The 24,894-nt window shown below is 43.5% G+C and overlaps 1 protein-coding gene across 1 annotated transcript in view; it reads right to left on the bottom strand.

Annotated features, from left to right (window-relative positions):
- Positions 1 to 24,894, bottom strand: part of LOC119851672 (dynein axonemal heavy chain 5-like) — a 270,620-nt gene that overhangs the window by 75,574 nt on the left and 170,152 nt on the right. Inside the window, exons 61-63 of the mRNA XM_043508515.1 lie at positions 17,804 to 18,022; positions 15,845 to 16,021; positions 10,587 to 10,781 (exon numbers count right to left, since the gene is read on the bottom strand). Coding sequence (XP_043364450.1) covers positions 10,587 to 10,781; positions 15,845 to 16,021; positions 17,804 to 18,022 — 591 coding nt within the window. The remainder of the gene's footprint in view (positions 1 to 10,586; positions 10,782 to 15,844; positions 16,022 to 17,803; positions 18,023 to 24,894) is intronic.

Below are 24,894 nucleotides of genomic sequence, written 5' to 3' on the forward strand. Positions count from 1 at the left end.
AGCACTTCAAAAGATCAAATCCCTTCCCAAATCTTTGAATATCAAATGGTCTGATCATGATTTATGTATAATTCTTAAATTGCGTGCAAGTCTTTTGATGAAAATAGAATAGTGTTCCTCATCAGCCTCGTAAATTGTGTTCTTTCAGATGACACTAAGATACAAACACAATTAAAATGAAGAAAGCCCTTGCCCAGAAGACATAGATTCATAGAAAAATAGGACTAGAAGAGCCCTTGATAAGTCATCTAGTCCAGTCCCCTGCAGTGAGGCAGGACTAAGTATTATCTAGCATCTCTATGTATACCTTTTCAATTAAAATGTTAAGAAATATAGTACACAGATATAATTAGATAAATATAAAACATATAACTGAAAAGATTACAACTATAGCTGTTCATACTTTTAGCCTTGTTAAAACTGAAGTATGTATAAAACCACCATAATAGCACTATACCCATAGCTTCTGTCAAATTAGGCTGATGGATGAGAAGAGATTTACTGAGAAATAAGATAAACACAACAATCGCACAGGAAATTAAGATGTTCCAGATATGATGCTATGACCTAAACCCTCACTCTTCCAAGGATCTGGCCTAACCCTTTTCACCCCTTGACTCCCAGCTTGAAGGCCAACCTTACGTAGGGAGGTTTGGTGTATGGTCCAGAACCCCTAGACTAATGTCTGTTGTGTAGTCCCACTCCTAGAAATTATGAACACAGCTAAAATTATGTAAAAAAACCTAAAATGTAAAAAGAGATGAAGAGAGAAGGAGGAGTTTTAATATACTTTCAAAGAGACCCGGAAAAGAAAAAGGGATGTTTATAAATCTAAATGTTAGCAAAAAGACTCCAGTGTGTTTTTTCACATAAAGAACTGGGGAGAAAATGTTTTTGACTTTAAATTCTGATACAACTACTGGTCTGATGTTAGAAAATTGATGAAAAAGTTATTTCAGGGCCAGTATCCCCCAAGTTCCCATGGCCATGGCGCTAGGAATATATACTGATGTGTCTGAATTTAAATAAAGACAGACGTCTATCCAAAATGTGTGTGGTTACACCCAATAAATGTACTTTATCACTCTGGTTCCTAAAACATATATCCTACACAGAACCAGCACTGGAAAATTTCTTACGTATAATTTCTTTTCTGCTATCAGTGTGTCCCACAATTTTGGATGCTTCAGCTACTCTCCTCTTTCTGCAGCTCATGGAGGGAGATCAGCATTTTGGGGCATGCACAATTTAGCCATGTCCCCTCTGCTCCTGCTTGAGCCAAATGAGTTATTCCCAAACTGTAAAACTTGCATATTATTATTAACACATATTCCAGAGATAACAAAATAACTATATGCATTAGACCAAGGAAGATGATTATATGCTCATGACTATATCTGACTCTTGACTCATGAGCCATCTAGGGAGGGCAGAATTGTGGGAGACACTGCTAGTAGGAATTAAATTATTGGCAAGAAATTTTCCTTTCTGTAGCCTTGCATCTCCCACAATTCCAGATGTTTGGGTAGTAGCAAGTAGTGATCAGGTGTAGGGAGGGATATGAAACAGAAGTTTGATAGGAAAGATGTATCCCCCTTTTGTAAGCTCATTCAGAAGTCTGTATTATATTTGGGCCGCTGCCTGCAGTGCCTTTCTGCCAAAGGAGGCCTCTGTATTGCTGTCCATCTTGTATTGCCTAATGAAGGTGTAACCTATAGACCATGTGGCCACGTTGCAAATGTCTGAAATTGATGCACTTGATCATTCTATCCCTAAGGTTTCTAAGGATCTTGTGGAGAGCACCTTGATCCCTTCTGGGACAGGAGCCTCTGATGATTTGTTCTACAATACACAGTCTAATCCATCTACAAATGCAGAACTTGGAAGTTCTGAGTCCCTGCTATTTCATGTGGAAGGACATGAATAAGGAGCTCAATCGTCTCAGGGATTCTTTATGCTTGAGACAGAATTTCAATACTCTTCTGACATTTGAGGTTTGCCACGCCTTTTCAGTTGGATGTTGTGGTTTTTGACGGAACAAAAGAAACACAACTTCTTTGGGAAGTGTGGAAAGATGAATTCACCTTAGAAAGAAAGAATTCTGGTGTCCTGAGCACAACCTTGCTCTTGTGGAACATGCAATATGGCTCCTGTATAGATAAGGCTGCCTGCTCTGACACTTGCCTGGAGGATGTGACAACTAATAAGAAACAAGTCTTAGTCGGTAAATAAAAGGCTGACACTGAAGTCAGATGCTCTAAGAGCTCATCAGGGCCCTCAAAATTGGCAGAAGGTCACTAGTGTGGCTTATCAAATTCCTTGAAAGAAAGTGGCTATTTGTGCATTGTCTGCCAGGGAGCCCGAGGATAACCTGCTACTAAGAGCAGACACCCGACACGCAACAGCACTGGCTTGAAGGCCTCTATCTATGGCTTCTTGGAGAAGTCCAGTACGGTTGGAATTCCTGGATTTCTGGGATACACATTGTGCTCTTGGCACCAGTTATTGAATCTGGACCAGAGCTGATAGTGTCAATACTATCCTTGACTAAAGCAATTTTTTAATGATTCTGGTGGACTGACCAAGACCTTCTAGTTCTTCCTTTTCAACAGCAAGGCTGTTAATTGAAGCTGTTTTGGGTCCAGATGAAGTTGACGACCTTACAAGAGGATATGCAGTCTCCATGAAAGCTGGAGTGGGAACTCTAGTTTCAGCTCTGTGAGGTCTGGGAATCTAGGTCTCCTCAGTCAACGAGGAGTTATCACTATTACTGTAGCCTGTTCTCATTTTCTGGACCATCTTCTCCAGTAGTGGAAAGGGTAGAAACTAGAAAGTAGGCCCTTCAGCCAACTGCATGATAAGGCAACTGTCCCTGTGGATCTGGGGTCCGTCTGCCTTTGAATCAATCATAGGAATGTCGGACTGGAAGGGACCTCCGTAGGTCATCTAGTCCAGTCTCCTGCACTCAAGGCAGAACTAAGCAATGACTAGACCATTCCTGACAGTTTCTTAAAAACTCCAATGACAGAGATTCCACAACATCCCTAGGCAATTTATTCCAGTGCTTAACTGGACAGGATCGAAAACCTCCTGATTCAGGTACCACTCAGAGTTTTTGACGATACCTTTGCTAAGTCAGTCTGCCTTTTGGTTCAAGTCCCCTGTGATGTGGATTGCTTTGAGAGAAAGGAGGAACTGTTCTGCCCATCTCATTATGTCCATTGCTTCTGTGGGTAGTGCTGGACTCTTGTTCCCCCTCGGTGTTTAAATATGCAACCGTAGCTATATTGTCTGATTGAACCAGGACACAGTTCAGCCTTTGGGGAGGCTGGAAACTGCAGAACTAGTTTGACAGCACTCAGTTCTAGGAGGTTTATGCTGTGAGCCTTTTCCTCCTCGCTCCAGAGGCCCTGGGCTGTTTTGGATTTCCAAGTGAGCTCCCCAGCCTTCCAGGTTGGATTCAGTTGTCAGGACTAAAGGAAGTGGAAGGCAGTTGGGCATGCCCTTGTGGGCACTGTAGAGGGCTCACCACCATTGTGAGGAGTTGAACACCTGTGTCAGAACCCACAATTGATCTTTCATGTGTTTCGGGGAGTGGTCCCACACCTTTAGTATGATGGCTTTAAGACTGCTGATACATGATTGTCCTCATGGAGTGACCCCTCTGCATTACACCAGCAGTCCTAGCACTTGGAGAAATAGTGCTAGGGTGGGCCTCCTGAAGCTCTGGATCAAGAAAATACATTCCTGGATGGAAAAAGAAAACTGTTGACTCTGGTGATGAAGCTGTGCACCTGGAGGAGATTCAACATCCGATGTGTGGCTCTGTGCTCTGCTGATGGCGACAGATTAAAATGTCATCCAGGAAAGTACAGGTCAATTTCCTGTGACCTGAGTACAGCTATTATTAACACCACCATCTCTATAAAAACCCTTGAGGCCAACGTCATGCTGAACAGGAGAGTTTAGTACTGATAAATGTTTCCTACTGTGACAAAGCTCTGTCCTTGCCCCCGTGGGTCCCACTTTTCCTGGCGGATTTCGCTAGCCTCAGATGCTCACTGTGACCCTCCACGTAACCCTTCTTTCTCTAGAGACAAGGGTCACAGTCTACTGAGCCATTTTCATCATAATCTAGCAAGGGAGGTGAGGAGAAGTTATCCTTCCTTGCACAGTCTCTGTTGTCTCCCAGTCTCAGTGATTAATCAGGGGGCAAAGGTGTGGGGGGGGAGAGCCTGGGCCCACCCTCTACTCCGGGCTCCAGCCCACAGACCCTAATAGTATCAGCTATGGTAGATGACCTTTTAGAAACATGACATGTACAATTCCCTGGGCTACTTCCCCCACAGCAGCCCTCACTTTCTCAAGCTCCACTTCACCCTTACCTCAGGGCCTCATATGGTGTGTACTACTCAGCCTCTCCAACCGCGCAACTTCTTCCCACAGCTCCTGACCTGCACTCCCACGTGACTAACTGGGAGGCTTTTAACTAGTTTCAGCCAGCCCCTGATTGGCTTCAGGTGTCCCAATCAACCTAGCCTTCTCCCTGCCTTCTGGAAAGTTCTTAATTGGCCCCAGGTGTCTTAATTGACCTGGAGCAGCTTCCATTTCACTTATCCTGGTACCAGGGATTTGTTTAGCCTAGAGCTAATATATCTATCTCCCACTACTCTTCCATAGCCATCTGGCCTTTCCCCGTCACACTACACAGATGAATCTTGGAAGTCTGAAGTGGCACAGTCTGATGGGGATATGGAGATATGGATTTGCTAGACCTACTGAAGACAAGAAGTCCTCCTGGGGTAGGGATGACACCACAGAGGCCAGGGTCTCCACACAAAACGTCATTTTCTTTATCCACTTGTTGCGCCTTTTGAGGTTAAGACTGGCTGTGATACCTCCTCCCCCTGCCCCCCCATGCACTTCTGTACAATAAAGAAGATGGAGAAGAACCTGGAGAATCTTTCCTCTCAGGGGACACTCTCTAACACTCCCATATCCAGAAGATGAGATATTTCATTCTGGATTTTGTTTTATGGGGTCATTGGAGCTGGATGACTGAATGAAGAATGGATGGGGTGAAACCCACAGTTTGAAAAAGTATCCTTGGTTCACTATCTCCCTGACATGTCTGTGGTTAATGAAAACCATTCCTTTAGGAAATGGTAAATCCTGCCTCTTAGCTTCAGTTATTGATGGAGGTCTGTGTAAACAGTGGATTGGGGCGGGGGGGACCTGAGGTAAGTCTGGATTACATAACACCCCTTGGGCTTTGATTCTGCTGTTTTTCCTTGGGGAATCTGTTGTTCCTTCGCTGATACCTTTGTGAGGAAGAGGAGTGAAAGGAGCACCTCTCTCCGAAGGGCAGTCTATATTCTTTCCTGAGGGCACTTAGTGGGGAAGAGAGAAAGTGTTTGGATTTTGCTGCATTGTCATCCACCATCTTATCCAGCTTTTCTCCATAAAGCAGGGAGCCAGTAAACTTGGCCAAGCATAGGACCTGCTTAGAGTAGCCACCTTCCAGATTCAGAGCCATAGGCAGTGCTGGCGCCTGGCTACTGAGCTGGAAGCCATGGTTTGTGCTGAGGAGGATCTCACTGCATCCATTCAGACATCAGCTACAAACACTGATGCTAGGGAGACTTTCTTTAAAGTGGAGCCAAAGTCAGGATTATCTCTGTTCTTAATGGCTTTGAGATGTTCCAGCCAGGAAAGAGATGTTCTTGCAAAGCTGGCAGCTGCCAGGGACACTCAGAGAATGATGGAGGAGGCTTGAAAGCCCTTTTGGAGAGAGGCCTCTGTCTTTCTTTTGTTGAATCCTTGGGATAGAACTCACGGTCTGAGGGAATAACCATACCCGGCGAGGGATGCTCAATCTTCAGAGGTGTCAATCTTCAGTGTCTCAGCAATGGTGCCCTGTGGTTCTTGAATGTTATAGTGTTGAGGTCACTCTTGTTAAGGTGTTGCCCTTATCAGGCTTGTTCCATGTACCCCTAATCACTTCCTTGAGGGACGAGTGAAGGGGTATTGCAGTACTCAGCCGAGGAGCTTGAGGGGAGAAATTTACTCTGAGGCTTAATCTCAGGAGCCTGCTCAGGTTTCTGAGCCAGACAGCTCACCCTCCTCAGTAGAAGAAGAGGAGTCGGGGTCTCTCATCTCCTGGATTTGTTGTGCTTTGTCTTTCCCTTTTTAGCCTTTTAAAAAAAATTTAAACCTCTTTTACCCTTTTTGTGTGTTTTGGGAGTGTAGAAGCTCGGCTGAGGCTTTGGTGAGGCCTTTTGCAGCTTGCCTTCCTTCAGACCTGGAGCTCTCTCGAGACGTCTGTCCCAGAATCCTCCCCACTGAATCTCATTCCCCCTGGGAGAGGGGAACTCATTGTCAGAGCCCTCCTGGTTGGCTTAGGAGGGAGAAGGGCTGATTAGAAGCCCTGCTTCTTTCCCTAAAGCATTCAAAACAAACTTTAAGACTTGGGGGTGGGGGCCCCACAAACCTCCCCTCTTTGTTTGGCAGGGGTTCACTGGGACTTACCCTCTAAGTAGAGTGGTCAGGGTCCTCCCTACTGTTGGTGCCTCTCCCTGCTCTGCACTGCGGTTCCTGGTATATTTTCCCTCACTGGATTCCTGGCTACCTTAATGGGTAGGGGAACCCACCTGCCTGTCCAACTTGTAGCCCCAGGACCTAACAGAGTAAGGAATGGAAGGCTGGGTGGAGGCTGGCCCCAACTTTTTATCTGCCTAACCTGGACAGGCTGCCTCCCATATACAGCGGTGCTTGGATTTGACCTAATGCTTTCTTGGCTGCTCTGCTGTTCCTATAAGGGACAGGGAAGCCAGCAGGGAGATGCTGCAGTGGAGGCGTTGGGACTCAGGAGGGTTAAACCCCTGAAGGGTTGACCAACTCAGGGAGGAGGAATGCTGAGGAGCGAGAACACTGCTCCCTACAGCCCCCCAAAAAGGGCAGAAAAGTTGAAACAGAAGGATGAGGGATGAGAGCCAAAGAATCCACCCTGTCTGCTGCTATGGAGGCAAAGAACCTAGCAGCAAGCAGGAGCAGAGGGTGCATGGCCACCTAGCCAGACCATGCGGCACCAGAACTCTGATCCCACATCCATGAGCAGCTGAAAGAGGAGAGCATCCCTGATGTCCAGAATTGTGGGAGATGCTGGGCTACAGAAAAAAAAAGAACAGAAGTGTAGTGACTTACTGCCTGTAAGAGACTCACAATGGATTTATCTGAGGAAAGATGAGACAAATGGGATTAACTGACTTTTTAAAATTCATTTAACAGAAATTTTACAAAATCAGTACGAATACCTTCTGGAATTCATAACCTATAATGTCTCAGTTCTGTTGCATTCCCTTACTCTTGGTATTTGCTTTCTCTCTCTTAATACTTACATAAAGATATCAGCAATTGTGTTTATCTTTAAATAAAAAGTCTAATATTTGCCTTCTAATAGCAAATGTGTAATAAATATATACCTTATGTCACAGGTTTAAAAAGGATCATTATAAATACCTGTCTTTTACAATTTTCTCTTCAGTTACTCTCATGGAAAAGCATACTGCGGTGTTTTTGTTAACATTTAGATCTATAAATGTCCCCTTTTCCTTCACAGGACTCTAAGTTTTTTAAAACACCTCTCTCTCTTTACATTTTATCTTTTCTCATTAATTTAGCTGCGGTTCTTTATCCTTTCTACATGTGGTTACAAATCAGTCACTGGGTTACAGTTCTGAGACATATGCCAAATATTACTGGCTTCCCTCTCTAGCTAAGAAGGGCCTTGGGGAACTGGTAAATTCTTGCTCAGGTACCCCTCTAGCTAAAACACAGATGGAGGTGATTTAGTTAGCCTGTTAGTAAACAAAACAAAACAAAACAAAAACCCCAAAACACTTAGATTCTAACATCCATTTTTTTCTTGGCAGGTCTCTGCAGATATTTTATCTAATTTTTTTCTCTTTTCTCATCTTAGTTTTGTCATGCTTTTAGCTGTGTTTCTTCGCCATATCTGGGGTGGGAGTGATGTTTCTCCATTACTGGTTTAAGGTTCTGGGCTTGATACCAAATCCTATTGATTTCCCTCCCTAGATGATGTGGCCTTCTATTTGGAGGTTGCAGGCACAACAGAAAGGTAAGGGTTTAGGTCATAATATCACATCTGGGACATCATCATTGCCCAGGATGTTGTTGACCTTATCTTTTTTATTAGTCTCTTTTCTCATCCATCAACCTCATTTTGTCAGGATCTAGAGGCAGTATATTACTCACCACATTAACAGTGATGGGGTATCCATGTGATAAATTGCAATCCTAATGCACCTTCAACTGCTTTCAAAGAAATCAGTGAATCAAAATTGGTGCGTCAGAAACTAGGCCTAATTAGTGGACAAAATAATGGGGGGGATGGTCTGTTCCACCCACCTCCTTTTGGGGTCTGTGATGGGGTGTACCAGCCCTGCACTGGACAAGAAGGGGTTAACCCCATATTGTGGGTAGAGGAAGTCACACCGCCTCACCACTGCTGGGCATGCTCCAACTGGAGCCTAGGTATAAAAGAGAGCTGCCCAGCTCAGTCAGGGCTGACCACTGAAGAGAGAGGACGCACATTACAGGCCCCCACCCAGCAGCTGCTGGAGCCCCAGATCACGGAGGCAAAGTGTGTCGAGAGCCAGGCAGATACCCGGCTGCCCATGGAAGCCCAAGAGAGGACGGAGTTTTTGAGAGCTTCACAGGCTGACGACCCCAGATGTCCAGGAGACCTGTGGACAGCAACGTTCGAAAAGAGGGTAGGAAGTAACCCAGGGGGACTAGACATTGATCTGGTTGTGGAAATGGGACAAAGGCAGCATGTTTCAGATGGATCCCCGCGGACCTAATCCACTCAATGTTGACCGGGCTCTCGGTTGGGACCCAGTGGACTATGGAGGGTCTGGTCCCCCGGCCCCTACCCTGGCTACCACCCAGCCCTGAGTGGCGACCCACTTCCCCCCTGGCTTCTAGGCCACATGGCCCTGATAAGTGGGCAGCCATACTGACTCTGGCCACTGGGCCACACTGTCCCGAATAGGTGGGCAGCCATATTGACTCTGGCCACTAGGGAACACAGCCCTGCTTAAGAGGGCAGCCTCACTGACAATGGCCCTTAGGTCATACTGCCCTGGGGCTAAGGGTAGCCATTTGGACTCAGCCGTGGGGCTATAACACACTACCTCCATCCCAAAGAGTGACAGGGTGTACCATTAACACTGTTTAATGTTGGACAGTGAGTGGCTATGTTAACACTTATAGCCTATATATTCCATCTAAATTAATACAGCAGATCACACAACAAAGGAAGGGTATTGGTATGTATACCTCGATTGTTGAAGAAGCTTGTTAACTGACTTGGGAAGTCTGAAAGGCCTGCTCCCCCACGCTAGCTAACACCCAGGTAAGTACTATAGGTGCAAGCTAGTACCAGTCGTGGCTTTCCTTAGTCAGTCAGGATCATTCTGATCATGGGAAGGAATTTCTCACTTACCTCCCTGGAAGGAGAGGTAGGTTGGAGCCCTGCTACTTTCCCCAAGGAGCAGCAGAAGGCCCCTTTCAGGACCCAGCCAGCTCTGTTTTGGGACTTACCAGCTGAGCTGGCCAGATATCTTCCTCCTTGTCTATAGGCTCTCTCCCTGAAAGCTCAGAAACCCCCAGTTGGCTTTTCTGCTTTGAAGCCGGGACTCCACAGAGCAGCGCATGGACCTGACATGCCAGTCTGACTCTAAGCCCCATGCCCTGGGAAGTGGCAGGACATAATTCCCTCTCTAGAGAGCCTATAAGTGCTGCCTTGTGTAGGGAGCCCTGTTTACATTTAAGTCAGTTGTTTGCAGGACAGCTCAGCCGTGCCTGAGTGGGGACAGAAGAGTCTGGCACTGGCACATCCAAGTGGTTGACACCACCACACTGCTATTACCTGACACAGGGGAGGGGGAGGGGGAGGAGGAAGATTAAAACTTGCAACTGCACAAAAATGAATACAAACAAAGATGATAGAACAAAATCATTGGGAGAAAGTGAACTGCCAATTTGTCATACTTCTGGAGGCAGAAAACCTGGTGGCCTAAGTTGAAGGGCAGAGTTTAGCCTTGGAGTCTCCAGCAACACTACTGCTGAAGGGGCATTAGCCCATGAAAAATGAATGAAGAGAGAAGGCGTACAACAGAAAGGAAACATTAACATAGAATGCGGACTGAACAAATCATCTATTTGAAGATCTCACAGGTCTGGAATGTATCAGTAAGTCCCAAATCCCAAAAAGGATCAACTGGTGACTAGAGTGTGGGTGAGGCGGTCAAAGGTGTAGGATAAATACAAGTTAACACATGGATATCGTCCTTTTACATAAAGGCATAATACACATGTGATCTTTACAGCATTTCTTTACATCTTTTCACCACATACAGAATATAAAATGAAAACTTGATTCGAATTACCATAGTGCACAGCCAAAATATGGTGGTGTATAATTAACTTGTATTGGTTATTATACTATTAGCAATGATCTAACATGACACAGAGATGAAAAATGATTTAAACAAAGAATGTACCTGGAGTTCGTTATTCTTTTCCTTATTCTTAATCCAGATCTTTCCTTGACCCTGTGGGTCAATCAGCAAAGGATATCGAGATGCCTTTGTGACAATGATGCCATTCTGAATTGAAAGGTCATCATTTGGAAGACCCTGGAGGCTCCATTCTCCAATTGTAGCGTTGTCAACAAGCATACTGATGAGGTTAAGATCCTAATATAAAAGATTAAATTATAATCTATTAGCATGCTTTTATTAAAAATGCTTAGTTGGAAGCTAAAGTTTGTGAAAAAGCAAACATGTTTCACCTCGCTGGGTTTTAGAGCTTGGGCTCCAGCTTGAATGGGAATGCCTATACTGCTATTTTTAGCCCCATAGCATGAGCCCCACAAGAATTGTCCGGGGCTCTGAGACTCGCTGCCATGTTTTTGTTTTTTATTTTGAAAAGTAGATGCACCCTAAGACAAAAAGGTTAAGTGACATGACTAGTCCAACAAAGGGAATCAGTGTCAGAGCCAGGATTAAACTGCAGGAGCACTTTACTCCCAGTTCTGTTCTCAGTCCACAACCACACTCTATGTCCACTGTTAGTGAGCTGCCCTCCTTTTTGCCAGCTCAGCTACAAGCAGCCACTTTGTAGCCACATCTGCTGCAGGCAGCCTTTGTCTTCAGTTTCATCCTGTGAAGCACTGCCCATTACAGCTGTAAATTCATATCATGCCCTCCAATGGATCCAAAGGCAGGGAGCAACTATCCCACAAATTCCAAATCATAGCAATTAATTTACATTTTCAAAGAAAAGGATTAGAAACTTACTGTTAAAACGTCAAGGCATTCCCCAGCTTTCATTCTCTTTTAAGGCCTGATCCTGCAAAGATTTACTCACATGCTTAACTTTATGTACTGTGAGTAGTCTGATTGGCTTCGATGGCCTAAGTCTCCCCAATTTAGAGGTGGTCAGAGATAGGCTCGCTATTGCCAACCCCAAGAGTCAGGCCTCCAAAAATCAAGAGATTTAAAAAATAATATAGTTTGAGTTCTTTGCCTTCTGTTTGGGGGGCTTTTAGCATTCACATTTTCAAGTTTTCTCTGCAACTACTAGGGCTAGAAACTTCTTTATTTTTTAAATGTAAGCTGAGATTCTTACAAAAGCAGATGACTCTAGAAGATGGAGCTTTAAGAAAAACACCAAAAATTGCAAGACTTGTCATAAAATCATGAGAGTTAGCAACACTGGTGGCTGGAAGACCTAATGGCTAGTTCTATTTGCATTCCTTTGACACCTTCAGTCTGACCATGTCAAAACCTTAATAATTTCACTTCAAGCTGGGAAAAGTGAGGCACAAAGAAGTTAATAGTAGGGCTGTCAAGCGATTAAAAAAATGAAAACAATTAATCATGATTAATCATGTGATTAAAAAAATTAATCGTGATTAATCGCACTGTTAAACAATTATAGAATACAATTTATTTGAATATTTTTGGATGTTTTCTACATTTTCAAATATATTGATTTCAATTACAACACAGAATACAAAGTGTACAGTGCTCATTTTATATTTATTTTTGATTACAAATATTTGCATTATAAAAAACAAAAGAAATAGTATATTTCAATTCACCTAATACAAGTACAATAGTGCAATCTCTATTATGAAATTTAAACTTACAAATTTAGAATTATGTACAAAAAATAACTGCATTCAATTTTATTTTAAAAGCTTTAGAACCTACAAATCCACTCAGTCCTACTTCAGCCAATTGCTCAGACAAACAAGTTTGGTTACAATTTGCAGGAGATAATGCTGCTCATGTCTTGTTTACAATGTTACCTGAATGTGAGAACAGGTGTTCGCATGGCACTATTGTAGCTGGCATCACAAGATATTTTCTTGCCAGATGTGCTAAAGATTCACATGTCACTTCATGCTTCAACCACCATTCTGGAATACATGCATCCACGCTGATGACAGGTTCTGCTTAATAACGATCCAAAGCAGCGCAGACTGAAGCATGTTCATTTTCATCCTCTGAGTCAAATGCCACCAGCAGAAGGTTGATTTTCTTTTTTGGTGGTTCGGGTTCTGTAGTGTCTGCATCCAAGTGTTGCTCTTTTAAGACATCTGAAAGCATTCTCCACACCTTGTCTTTCTCAGATTTTGGAAGGCACTTCAGATTCTTAAACCTTGGGTCGAGTGCTGTATTGATCCTTACAAATCTCACATTGGTACCTTATTTGCATTTTGTCAAATCTGCTGTGAAAGTGTTCTTAAAATGAACATGTGCTGGGTCATCATCTAAGACTGCTATAACATGAAATACATGGCAGAGTGCGAGTAAAACAGAACAGGAGATATACAATTCTCCCTCAAGGAGTTCAGTCATAAATTTAATAACGCATTTTTTTAATGAGCATCATCAGCATGAAAGCATGTTCTCTGGAATGGTGACCGAAGCATGAAGGGGCATCTGAATGTTTAGCATATCTGGCACATAAATACCTTGCAACACCAGCTACAAAAGTGCCATGTGAACGCCTGTTCTCACTGTCAGGTGACATTGTAAATAAGTAGCACTCAGTAGTATCTCCCATAAATGTAAACAAACTTGTTTGTCTTAGCAATTGGCTGAACAAGAAGTAGGACTGAGTACACTTGTAGGCTCTAAAGTTTTACATTGTTTTGGTTTTGAGTGCAGTTATGTAACAAAAAAGACACTGAGTTTAAGAATGAAGCATGAAGCTTGAGAAATTGAAAAGGTATTTAGTTCCATTTTACAAACATTTTCTAGCAAATCTCGATTATCCTGACATTATACTTAAGTAACCCTAAATCCTAGTAAACCTTATTCTGTGAGTGAGAAGTCAATTGCTTTGACAACTTAATCTATAAAAACACTGGGTTAAAGTATTCATTACACAATCTGGCAGAAATATGAAATAAATAAAAGGAGCTTTCATCCAAATCCATCCTTGATATTCATGGCTTTATACTTCAGAATCATAACAACAAAATAAGTGATTCTAGGTTGAGCAGATTTTTAATGTTGGTGGGAGGGATAGTGGGTAACAACGGAAAGAGGGTGGTCTTGGTGACAACAGGAAGAGGTGCTTGGGAGAGTGAGAGAAGGGAACCTCTGCTCTCCTCAGCCAAACAAGCCTCTTCCCTCTCCTACATGCCATCCTGTGGGTTTGACACAGGAGGAGTACGGGTTAAAGGATAAGTACAGGGGGGTGGGGGAGTCCCTGGGAAGTTCTGGCAAGAGTATGATAATCCTTTTAGGGAGAAGTCCTTGAAACACACATGTACTCATTGCTTTTAGTGAAACTCACGTGGACACACCCTGAAAACAAGATATTTTGGTTTTTAGGGACACAGTCACCCTATATACGCTGACAGGGATTTGGTGCCCAAAATTGTTGCCACTGACTTCAATGAGAGCAGGAACAGGCTCTTTTTTATATTATCTTACTGTCACAAAATACCATATATAGCTAAAGTGATTCACAGAAATGTTAACATAAGTGGTTCTCAGATTACAGTAACCTGGTTGAATTTGTTAACTCCACCATGTGATTCAGTATGTGCAGGATTTATGATGTACTGAAGTAAAAAGAGAGGATTTTTTAATGAGATTTTTTCATATTAGCATATTTGCCAAATTTTTTTTAAAGAAGGAGATGGAACTTGACAGCCTGTAAACCTTTTCAAAGAATTTCTCTGTTAAGGTTTATCTTTGAAAACTCGTGGCGAACGGGGGAAGTCCCGGATGACTGGAAAAAGGCTAATGTAGTGCCCATCTTTAAAAAAGGGAAGAAGGAGGATCCTGGGAACTACAGGCCGGTCAGCCTCACCTCAGTCCCTGGAAAAATCATGGAGCAGGTCCTCAAAGAATCAATCCTGAAGCACTTAGAGGAGAGGAAAGTGATCAGGAACAGTCAGCATGGATTCACCAAGGGAAGGTCATGCCTGACTAATCTAATCGCCTTTTACGATGAGATTACTGGTTCTGTGGATGAAGGGAAAGCAGTGGATGTATTGTTTCTTGACTTTAGCAAAGCTTTTGACACGGTCTCCCACAGCATTCTTGTCAGCAAGTTAAGGAAGTATGGGCTGGATGAATGCACTATAAGGTGGGTAGAAAGCTGGCTAGATTGTCGGGCTCAACGGGTAGTGATCAATGGCTCCATGTCTAGTTGGCAGCCGGTGTCAAGTGGAGTGCCCCAGGGGTCGGTCCTGGGGCCCGTTTTGTTCAATATCTTCATAAATGATCTGGAGGATGGTGTGGATTGCACTCTCAGCAAATTTGCGGATGATACTAAACTGGGAGGAGTGGTAGATACGCTGGAGGGGAGGGATAGGATACAGAAGGACCTAGACAAATTGGAGGATTGGGCCAAAAGAAATCTAATGAGGTTCAATAAGGATAAGTGCAGGGTCCTGCACTTAGGATGGAAGAATCCAATGCACCGCTACAGACTAGGGACCGAATGGCTCGGCAGCAGTTCTGCGGAAAAGGACCTAGGGGTGACAGTGGACGAGAAGCTGGATATGAGTCAGCAGTGTGCCCTTGTTGCCAAGAAGGCCAATGGCATTTTGGGATGTATAAGTAGGGGCATAGCGAGCAGATCGAGGGACGTGATCGTTCCCCTCTATTCGACACTGGTGAGGCCTCATCTGGAGTACTGTGTCCAGTTTTGGGCCCCACACTACAGGAAGGATGTGGATAAATTGGAAAGAGTACAACGAAGGGCAACAAAAATGATTAGGGGTCTAGAGCACATGACTTATGAGGAGAGGCTGAGGGAGCTGGGATTGTTTAGTCTGCAGAAGAGAAGAATGAGGGGGGATTTGATAGCTGCTTTCAACTACCTGAAAGGGGGTTTCAAAGAGGATGGCTCTAGACTGTTCTCAATGGTAGCAGATGACAGAACGAGGAGTAATGGTCTCAAGTTGCAATGGGGGAGGTTTAGATTGGATATTAGGAAAAACTTTTTCACTAAGAGGGTGGTGAAACACTGGAATGCGTTACCTAGGGAGGTGGTAGAATCTCCTTCCTTAGAGGTTTTTAAGGTCAGGCTTGACAAAGCCCTGGCTGGGATGATTTAACTGGGACTTGGTCCTGCTTTGAGCAGGGGGTTGGACTAGATGACCTTCTGGGGTCCCTTCCAACCCTGATATTCTATGATTCTATGATTCTAAGGATTAAATGTTCTTAGCAGTATTTCTCTGTGGGGCACAATAATGTATCTTTTTCTAGAATGCAGGAATACTTACGTCACTATATGGAATCCTATTTTGGTCCATCTCCGTCTTCCACAGCCGGAGCAGCAAGTTTCTATACTCCTGATTGAATGGCCCAGAGTAGGAGAGAAATCCAGTGGCTAGAAGAACATTTCCAACTAATCGAATAGTTTGATTTTGAAAATTTTTGCTGCTTTCTGTCCAACGAATCTGAATTTTAAAATGTTGTAAAGAACTTTGTTAAATAGGCACAAAATTCAACTGAAGTTCAAATCAAAGCATCTATTTTTTCTTCCCAGTATATTTTTACTGCTAATTGAACCAAGAGTATTTTGGGCTTAAAACATTCTATTCTGAAAGCATAAGAAGTTTCCCAAATAATTTTTTTAATTATTCCCTTACTGTTATGAATTTCTATTCTCATTTGTTTTGTATGCACTATGGGCCTGGTCTTACAATCTTTCTTAAACAAAACTCTCATTAAAGCCAGTGACAGTTTTGCCCAAGTGAAGATGGCAGGACCAGGCTCTGTGTATCCCCTTATTGTGCTGTCAGTCTCTGAAAGTATAGCTGACTAGCAGGTCCTGAAAGATCTTACAGCTCAAGACCCATGAAAACCCACCATACTGAATTGCAGACACATATTCAGATTTGCTCTTTCAGTTTATGTATTGACGTAAAAATATGTAGCCAAAATATTCAACACTTTTCATATATATTTAAAACACAATAAAAAAATGACAGCTTTTTCGCCTCAAACTTCGAGACTTTGTGGATGCAATGGTGGATGCAAAAAATGTCTTTATACTTCTGAACAGCCACAGCATATGATTAAATCATCACATCATATACTTGATGATGGAATCAATTGGATCAAGTCTTGCACCACCACTGGTCTAGCTGTCCCTGTTTCTGCTTCAGCGGTCACAAGTCCTCCATAAGCAGGGTGACTTATGAAGAACCCAGGGAAGAAGGAACCGAGGAGCCAACCCATCAAAGTAAAGGACATACAGTGAAATCCTGGGCCCACTGGAATCAATGGCAAAACTCTCACTGACTTCACTGAGGCCAGGATTTCACCCAAACAATTATTATAAGGTGCTACCAAATGACAAGCAGAGATGAACAGTATCCTCCTTCAGAGTCCTCTGGAAAGGTTCAGGTTCCATTAGCCTCTGAAGTCGGGCCATCAAAGCAGTTCCCTCACCCCCTGACAAGAAACAGCAACTTCAAGCTCAAAGCACATGGGGCAATGGTCACACCATGACATGGTCAACATTTCCAACCCTTGGGTTCAAAACATATATTCAGTGTTTACTGGAAGCACACATAATTTCGTAAAGGCAATGCTCCTCAGAGTCTATCTTCAGATATGCATTCTGAATTAAAAACGAAGTATTTTAAAGATCTGAAATGCTGTCAGGTCTTATTCTTCTACTGGGTGAAAACTATAACAACATCTGTGACCCAACAGGTCTTTCCCATGGGATATTGACAAATCAAAATTATACCCTATGGATTAAAATGTTTGTCAACTCACAGACCTGCAACTGGAAGTTTTGCAGGAAAGTAGTCAATACTTTGAACTACTATTCTTGGGTATATATAAAAAAGAACAATTCTTTTCACAATATTTAATTCAAATGTTTAATTAAAGACCTATTTCATGATCCTATTGAAGTTAAAGGAGTTTTGCCAGTATTGCACCCAGTGCTTGAATCAAACCCTTAGCACAACAAGAATTGCAGAATAATAATCTAAATGTGCATACAAAAGAGCAATATTAACTCAACAGGCTATTATAACTTTGTTATATACACACAGATCAAACAAGAATTTTATATATATATAAGCAAAATACAATAACATTCACACTACAGTATATAGATGTCACTTTTTGTCTGTGAATTTATTTGGCACTATTGATTGTTGCTATGGATTGTGCTCAAAGCAATTAATTTATGCCGGATCTCTGCTCAGATGCATCAATACCTTTTCTCCACCTAATCCTTCAATTAGGGCTGTGGCATTGTTCATCTTCTGTCTGCATGCGTCAGCATCATTCAGTAAAGTTTGTTTCTCTTGCATGGCAGCATTATACATGGCTTGTACTTGGTCCAATTCCCTCTGTTTCTCATCAAGCTGGTTTTGTGCATTATTTAATTCAGTTTGGGCAACTGCTAGCCTGGCTTCCTGCAACACTAGATTTGCCTACAAATAATTCAGAGTGAAAAATATTGAATCCCAATTATCTGACAGTTCTAACTCATAGCATTAATTCATACTACTATAGTGTCGTATGTACTGTACAGTACTGGGGTATTATTTTAATACAGTGCTTTGTTTGAAACCACAAAATTTGAATAAAGTTTCTTTTTTCAATTTTAGTTATATCTGGCAAGAAATCACAACATTAAGCGGTTTGGTGCAATATTAAACTGCTTTAATTCATTAGTATCTTCAGGCTGATCAGTTAATCATACAATGCATCTTCATTTTCAACAGTTCAAAATCGGCAATGCACTCGAAGGCCATCATGAAACAGCTGTACGCTAGGGACTTTAGGCAATCTGTTCAGTATTACACCAAGACTCAAACTTTTGTCATTTCTTCTCAGGGCAAAAACAAATGACAACTGTGACTTTTGAATTATGAACAGCTAATTATGGAAACTACTGATTTTCCTCCCAGTTACTTCTGTGATAAAAGTAAAAGGAAGCACACTGTACCAGTTGCACTAAGCATGCATTTTTGCTCTTCTGGGAGCTAAAGTCCAATCAACATGCTTCACCTAACTGTTTAATTCTTAATTACTAATATTAAATCATTGAAATCTGAACTCATGACTGGTGCATTCCTACCAGACAAAACTGATATTTATTCAATGAATTATGAAAAGTTTATTCCAATATATACATAATTGTAAAAAATCAGGAAGCAACTAAAGGAAACCCTGCTTAGTAATCACATTTATAATTAAAGATTGTTTCCTGCTGAACTGGTTATTTTGGAATTTAACAAGCATCTGGTTTAATCAGCATGTAACTTAACTCTATACTCCTTTTGTTACAAGATTTCTGAAGTGGTCATGCATTTTCTGTCAAAAGCTTTATTACCCGTATATATCTCGTAAAAGGTCTCACTTAGGCAAATACCTCCCACCTTGCCCAAGCCAATAAACAGATAGAACATTGACACTATTAGGGTGACTCTGTAAACAGTCTAAATAAGCACTGGTTTGTAACACAGGGCTCTGCTAAGAAAATGTCCTTAATTCTGGTTATAATACGCTGAAATCCAGTAAATTGTCCTTGCTTTAATTAGTGAAATCCTTGTGAAAAAGAAAAGCCAAGTGCATGTCTTGAGATTTTATCCCAAGAGCAGGGATGGATTTAGCAGCAGGTGACCCAGGCAACTACCTGGGGTGCTGGGCTTGGCGGGTGCCAGGCTTGGGGTACTGCCTGGTTTACTCAAAATCAACTGACAAAGTGTTCTGTTTTTGTTGCAAAATATTTGACAAGAATATGTGCTTTCTGGGTACAATTACTGGCATAACTTAGCTGATGCTCTGAAGCAACATGAAAAGTCACCTGGCCATTTTGTGCCCTACTTCAAATGGATGGAGTTCGAGTCTAGATTCAAGCTAAATAAATGCACAGACGCAGAAAACCAACACATTATTACTGTAGAAACCCAGCATTGGAGGAACATGCTCAATTACCCTCTTCCTTGCAAACATGGGAGGCCAGTGACCCGGCGGTCCAGGGAGGCTAATGCTTGTCTCCTCCCCTTGTGCCTGAGGCCCCGCACCTCCCCTTCTGTCCCTTCTCCCCTGCAGAAGCCCAAAGCACCCCCACCGCGGCCCGCTGGCCCCATTGCCAGATGGCCAGGGGCCAAGGGTCCAGCCCTGGTGTGCCACAACCTCAGCTCCCACAGCCCCTGGGCAGCGTGGCCACAGCACCCTGAACCCCAGTGCTGTGGGTGGCTGGGAAGCACAGCTGCCGCACCCCCAGCTCCAGGACTCCGGATGTCTGGGCAGCATGGTCGCCACGTCCCCAGCCCTGGGGTCAGGTGGCCGGGCAGCACGGTCACTGCACCCCCGGCCCTGGGGCTCAAGCAGCCAGGCAGCACAGTCACCATGCCCCCAGTTCCAGTGCTCAGGCAGCCAGCCCCAGAGCACCGGGCAGGCAGCACAGCCCAGCAGCATCTGCCCCAGTGACCCCGAATCCCTTAAGGAGGCATGCTGGCCTGGGCGCAGGGCCAGGGTAGGCTGTTTGGGGAGGCACAGCCTCCCCTTGCCTACAATACCCACCACCATGCTTGCAAAGAATAAATTTGGCTTTCCAGAGTTTGTTGGATATGTTGTTCACTGAATGTAATGGTAATTACTATGCTATAATGTCTTTCATGAGCACCTACATTGAGTAGTTTGTAAAGACACTGTGGACCATTACTGCAGCAAAACAATTCAAAACAAATTGACTGATCTTATGGAAAGGAAGGTGCTTGGTAACATATTGATGTGGCTTGGCAAAGCCAAGTACTATGCCGTAATAATGGATTCCATGCTCCCCACATCAGTCACATAATGTCATGTACAGTAAGATTTGTTGATGACGAAGATGGCTGTATCCAAGTAAAGGAACATTTTATCTGTTTCTGGTCTGTGGACGAACTCTATTAGAAAAGGCCTAACAGAACTGTTCATAAATGGTTTGAATGAGAATAAAATAAAGCTTCAGGACTGCTGTGGTCAAGGCTATGACAACGGTGCAAACATGACGGGAAGAAACAATGGTGTCCAGGCAAGGATCCTTGCGCTGAATCCAAGAGCTTTCTTTGTGCTTGTGGCTGCCATTCCCTCAATCTGGTTCTGTCCGACGCAGCATCATTTTCTTTACATTCAGTATCTCTCTTCGGAATACTACAAAGGATATACATCCTGTTTTCAGCATCATTTATCAGGTGCAAGATCCTCACAGCCATGTGACAAATCTGACTGTGAAGCTGCTAAGTGTTGCTTGCTGGGAGAGCTGCATTGACCGCATAAGGCCAGTGAGGTACCAAGAGACTGAGGTTTACGACGTATTGATGGAACTGGCATAGTCAAGTAAAGCCAAGGCCAGAGCCCAACACGAAGTGCAAAGCCTGGCAAACCAGATCACTGACTTCAAATTTCTGGTCTCAGTTGTGGTTTGGCACAATATCCTGTTCCAAGTAAACATTGTAAGCAAGGCATTATAAACTCAGTCAGTGGACATCATGACCACTACTACTTTGAAAAGAAGCTGCCTTGATTTCTTTGTAGCCACCAGAGACAACGGATTTGAAGATGTCATCACTGATGCCAAAGAAATGGCGGAAAACTTGGGAGTTGAGCCAGTCTTCAAGGAAACTCATAGTCATCGGAAAAAGAGAGTTTGGTTATGAGGGCAGAGATGAAGTGATGGGAAGCTCAGAAGAAAAAATCAAGAGGGAGGTTTTTTTGCTCACTCTTTAACTGCTTGAGTGTCCATCGAAGAAAGGTTTGGATAAATGAAGCAGCACAAAAAGACCTCGGGGGGAGTGGGGGTTGTATGACCTTAGTAAGCTGTCGACAGACAGGAAAACACTTTTGGACAATTGTACAGACTTTCTCTGGACACTGACACATGGGGAATGTTCAGACGTCGATGATAAAAACCTCTATGTCAAATTGGTCAACATCTGTCACATTCTGAAAACAGGAAGCATTCTCTTCTCCAATTCATTCATGATGCAGAGCTGACAGACACTTTTCCTAATCTGTGGATAGCTTTGAGGATTCTGTTCATGCTGCCGGTCATAGTTGCAAGTGGTAACTGCAGCTTTTTGAAACTCAGGCTCATTAAAACATAACGTTGATTGATGATGGCTATTTTATTGCTTCAAAATGCTATTGGCCAGTCTTTGGATTTCTGTGCCACTCTGACAGTCGCAAGGGCAAAGGTGAGAAAAGCAACTTTTTGAACTAAATGACTAGAGTTAACATTCTAAGGCTGTCACCTACTGCAACACTATTTAATGCTAGTCCACCAAAGGTTAGTGCCCAGGTTCAATTTGTTGATGTTAGTACATTTCAGTTATTCTTAAAATTAAAAACTTGCTATAAGCTTAGAGGAAACCATTTTTATTTGCTTATATATGGCATGAATAAATACAGATTTACAGATCCTAGCGTGCAAATTTATCATCTTATATGACAGGGATAAATCATGCATGCAAATAGAGCATCAAATCATGAAATGGACTACAAATGCAATAAAAAATAAAGTATTCAAAAATTTAATGCATGGGGGGGATCGCTGAAGACACTCCTCGCCTGGAGCACCATATGGTCTAGAGCTGGCCCTGGCCAAGCATGATAAAACATACAGCATGAAGTCTGGTGGGCCCTAAAAGAAACGGCTCTGTCAACAGAGAATTAGAGGAGCAAATCTGATTCATGTCAACAAAGGAAGAGTACATTGTTCCATGAATTCAACCTCCGGGGAATAGCAATGTCAACAATAACTTCAGTAGCTATTGCCACTACATCTGCTGACATACAGCAGATCATAGAGACCAGGCTGGTGATAGCAATTATTTTATAGTGGAGAAAAGCAAGGAAAAATATACACCATGACACCTAAAAGGCGAGGTGTGTGAGACTGGGAGAGAAGACTTGAGAGAGAGCTGCCCCCCATAGAATGGGGTATTTGGAGCTGAAAGCTAATCCAACACAAAGAGGCAGGTCTTTGGGAGAAAAGAACTAAACAGATCAACTGGAACAGGGAGCTTAGGTATCAGGGCCTGCAGCAGAGTGAGTTTGGAAGTAGGGCCTGCAGATGAATCAGTATCCAGTCAAACTAACCAGTGCAGCTGGCCTGAAGTGAGCTCCCTGATTGGCTACCTCACCTGATTGGTTGGAAGAGTCAGCAGACTGGCTCTTCAGCAGAGCAGCAACAGCTGTTCAGCAGCTGCTCAAAGCATTAGCCCATGGCTGTTATAGTTCTTGTGCCTGCTTGTTCCCACTCCTGTTCCTGCCTTGGACCCAGTCTTACCTCACTCCAGGGAACCCAGTCCTGACCCATGGCTGCAATTCCTTACTTTTAGCTCTGGAATCTGACCTCTGACTCTGATTATGAACCCTACCTCTGATTTCTGACTTCTGATTTGAACTCTGACCGTGATTCTGGTGCCTGGCCTCTGACTCAAGCTCTGACTCTGGTTTGTGATTCCTGGCTACCAACTCCTGCTCTAACCACTGGGCATGATCGTCCATGTCCTGATCACTGACAGTGTGCGTAGCCCAATCACAAACAACAAAAGGACTAGGACTGATAGGGCAAGCATGGATTCGATAAAGGTCTATATCTCTCTGACAGAGACAGTGGAAGCCCTACAAGACCTTGCAAGCACAGAATGTAAGCTCAAGCCATGCTACCTTCAGCAGTGACCGCTGTTCATCAGGGGCTCAAGCTCCCCTGACAAGTCCTGACAAGTTCCATGGAAATTCAGTGTCAGGTCATATTTCTTCTCTGCCCACAATTGTACCCTACTGACCAAGCCCGAGAGGGGCTGATTATAAGCCTGCTTCCCAGGGCGGCCCTGGCTTGGGCATTTCCACTCCTGGAATAATCAAGCCCAATTCTGGGACAATTTGAGGACTCGGTTCAAGCTATAGTGATGATCTTCAATGACCCAAGTCACAAGTGTATGGCCAAAACCACTCTTCAAATGTTGTAGCAGGAACAACTGGCCAGTTGCTAAATATGTAGTGGAGTTCTGACGTTTGGTAGAAGAGACCGAGTGGAATGAGGCTGCCCAGTGTTATCATTTCTGGATCACCTTAATCAATGATATTAAAGATGAATTGGCATGGGTGGAATCCCTGTCCATTCTGGAAGCCTTACCGACCTATGCATCAAGATTGACTATTGCTTGACCAAACACTGGCAAGAAAAAAGATGTTCCTCTTGGCTCCAGCCAGCCCTGCTGGTTCAGCCCTTCCCCCATCACCAATCCCTTCCTTGTTGCCCAAACCCATGCAAGTCGAGGAGGCCCGACCCTGCCTCTCAAATTGAAGAAGAATCAATGCTGGACAACAGCCTATGCCTATACTGCGGGGAACCAAAACACTTTGCATCAAGCAGCCCTGCCAAGGTCCAATCTGTGCCCTGGTCAGGAAAACATCAAGCACCAGCCTCAATAGGGGATCCAGGCTGGGCTGGCATCCTTCCTCTCTCCCCAAGCAGCCCACACCAACTTGAGTCTGCCAGTACCCTGGTGATGGTCAATCAGGATCCAACATATTTCCAACTCCCTCTTAGGCTCTGGAACTCTGTGATGCCTGATACCAACCTAGATGCACTGTGGACTTGTTTGCCCGCAAGCAATTTCATGGAACTGGAGTTTGACCAACCACACAATATTCCCATCCAGTGCAAGGACTCCCCCAAGTTAGTGGAGTATATAAATGGTTCTTTTGTTGGGACTGGTCATCCACCGGATGGTTCCCCTAGAGTTAACTGCCATTTGAGGCCACCAAGAAAATTTCCAATTTGGGCTAAATTCCTGCACCAGATTCAACAGTTGTCCTTGGAATCCCCTGGTTCATCACCCACAACCCGCACATCTGCTGGTGGTCAGGCACAGTACACTTTGACTTTGTCTTGCCAACAGTTCTGTTTCCCAAGAGCTGACCCAGGACCAGCAACCTACTGCAGTATATTGTGTCCTCCTCCAAAATATTCAAAGGGAGGATCCAAAGATGCAAAGGGAGGATTCAAAGGCAACTCCCATGACCTCCCCAATAGCTTCTGAGAGTCCTGTGAAATATCAACACTGTGCAACATGTTCAACAAAAATAAGGCCGACAGCATACCGCCTCCTCGCAGCTATAACTTTAGGATTATAGGAAGTCCAGATAGTGACCCCTATAGTTAAGGTTACCACCATTTTCCATTATAATAAACTGTTTGGCTTATAACTTTGCCAAACTTTAACTGTTCAGGCTGATTATCATTTTATTTTCAATCAAAAACAGTTCAGAAGAGATGAGGGAAACTTATTCCCCATTGTAA

The sequence above is a fragment of the Dermochelys coriacea genome, chromosome 2 (assembly GCF_009764565.3).
Source record: "Dermochelys coriacea isolate rDerCor1 chromosome 2, rDerCor1.pri.v4, whole genome shotgun sequence".
NCBI lineage: Eukaryota > Metazoa > Chordata > Testudines > Dermochelyidae > Dermochelys > Dermochelys coriacea.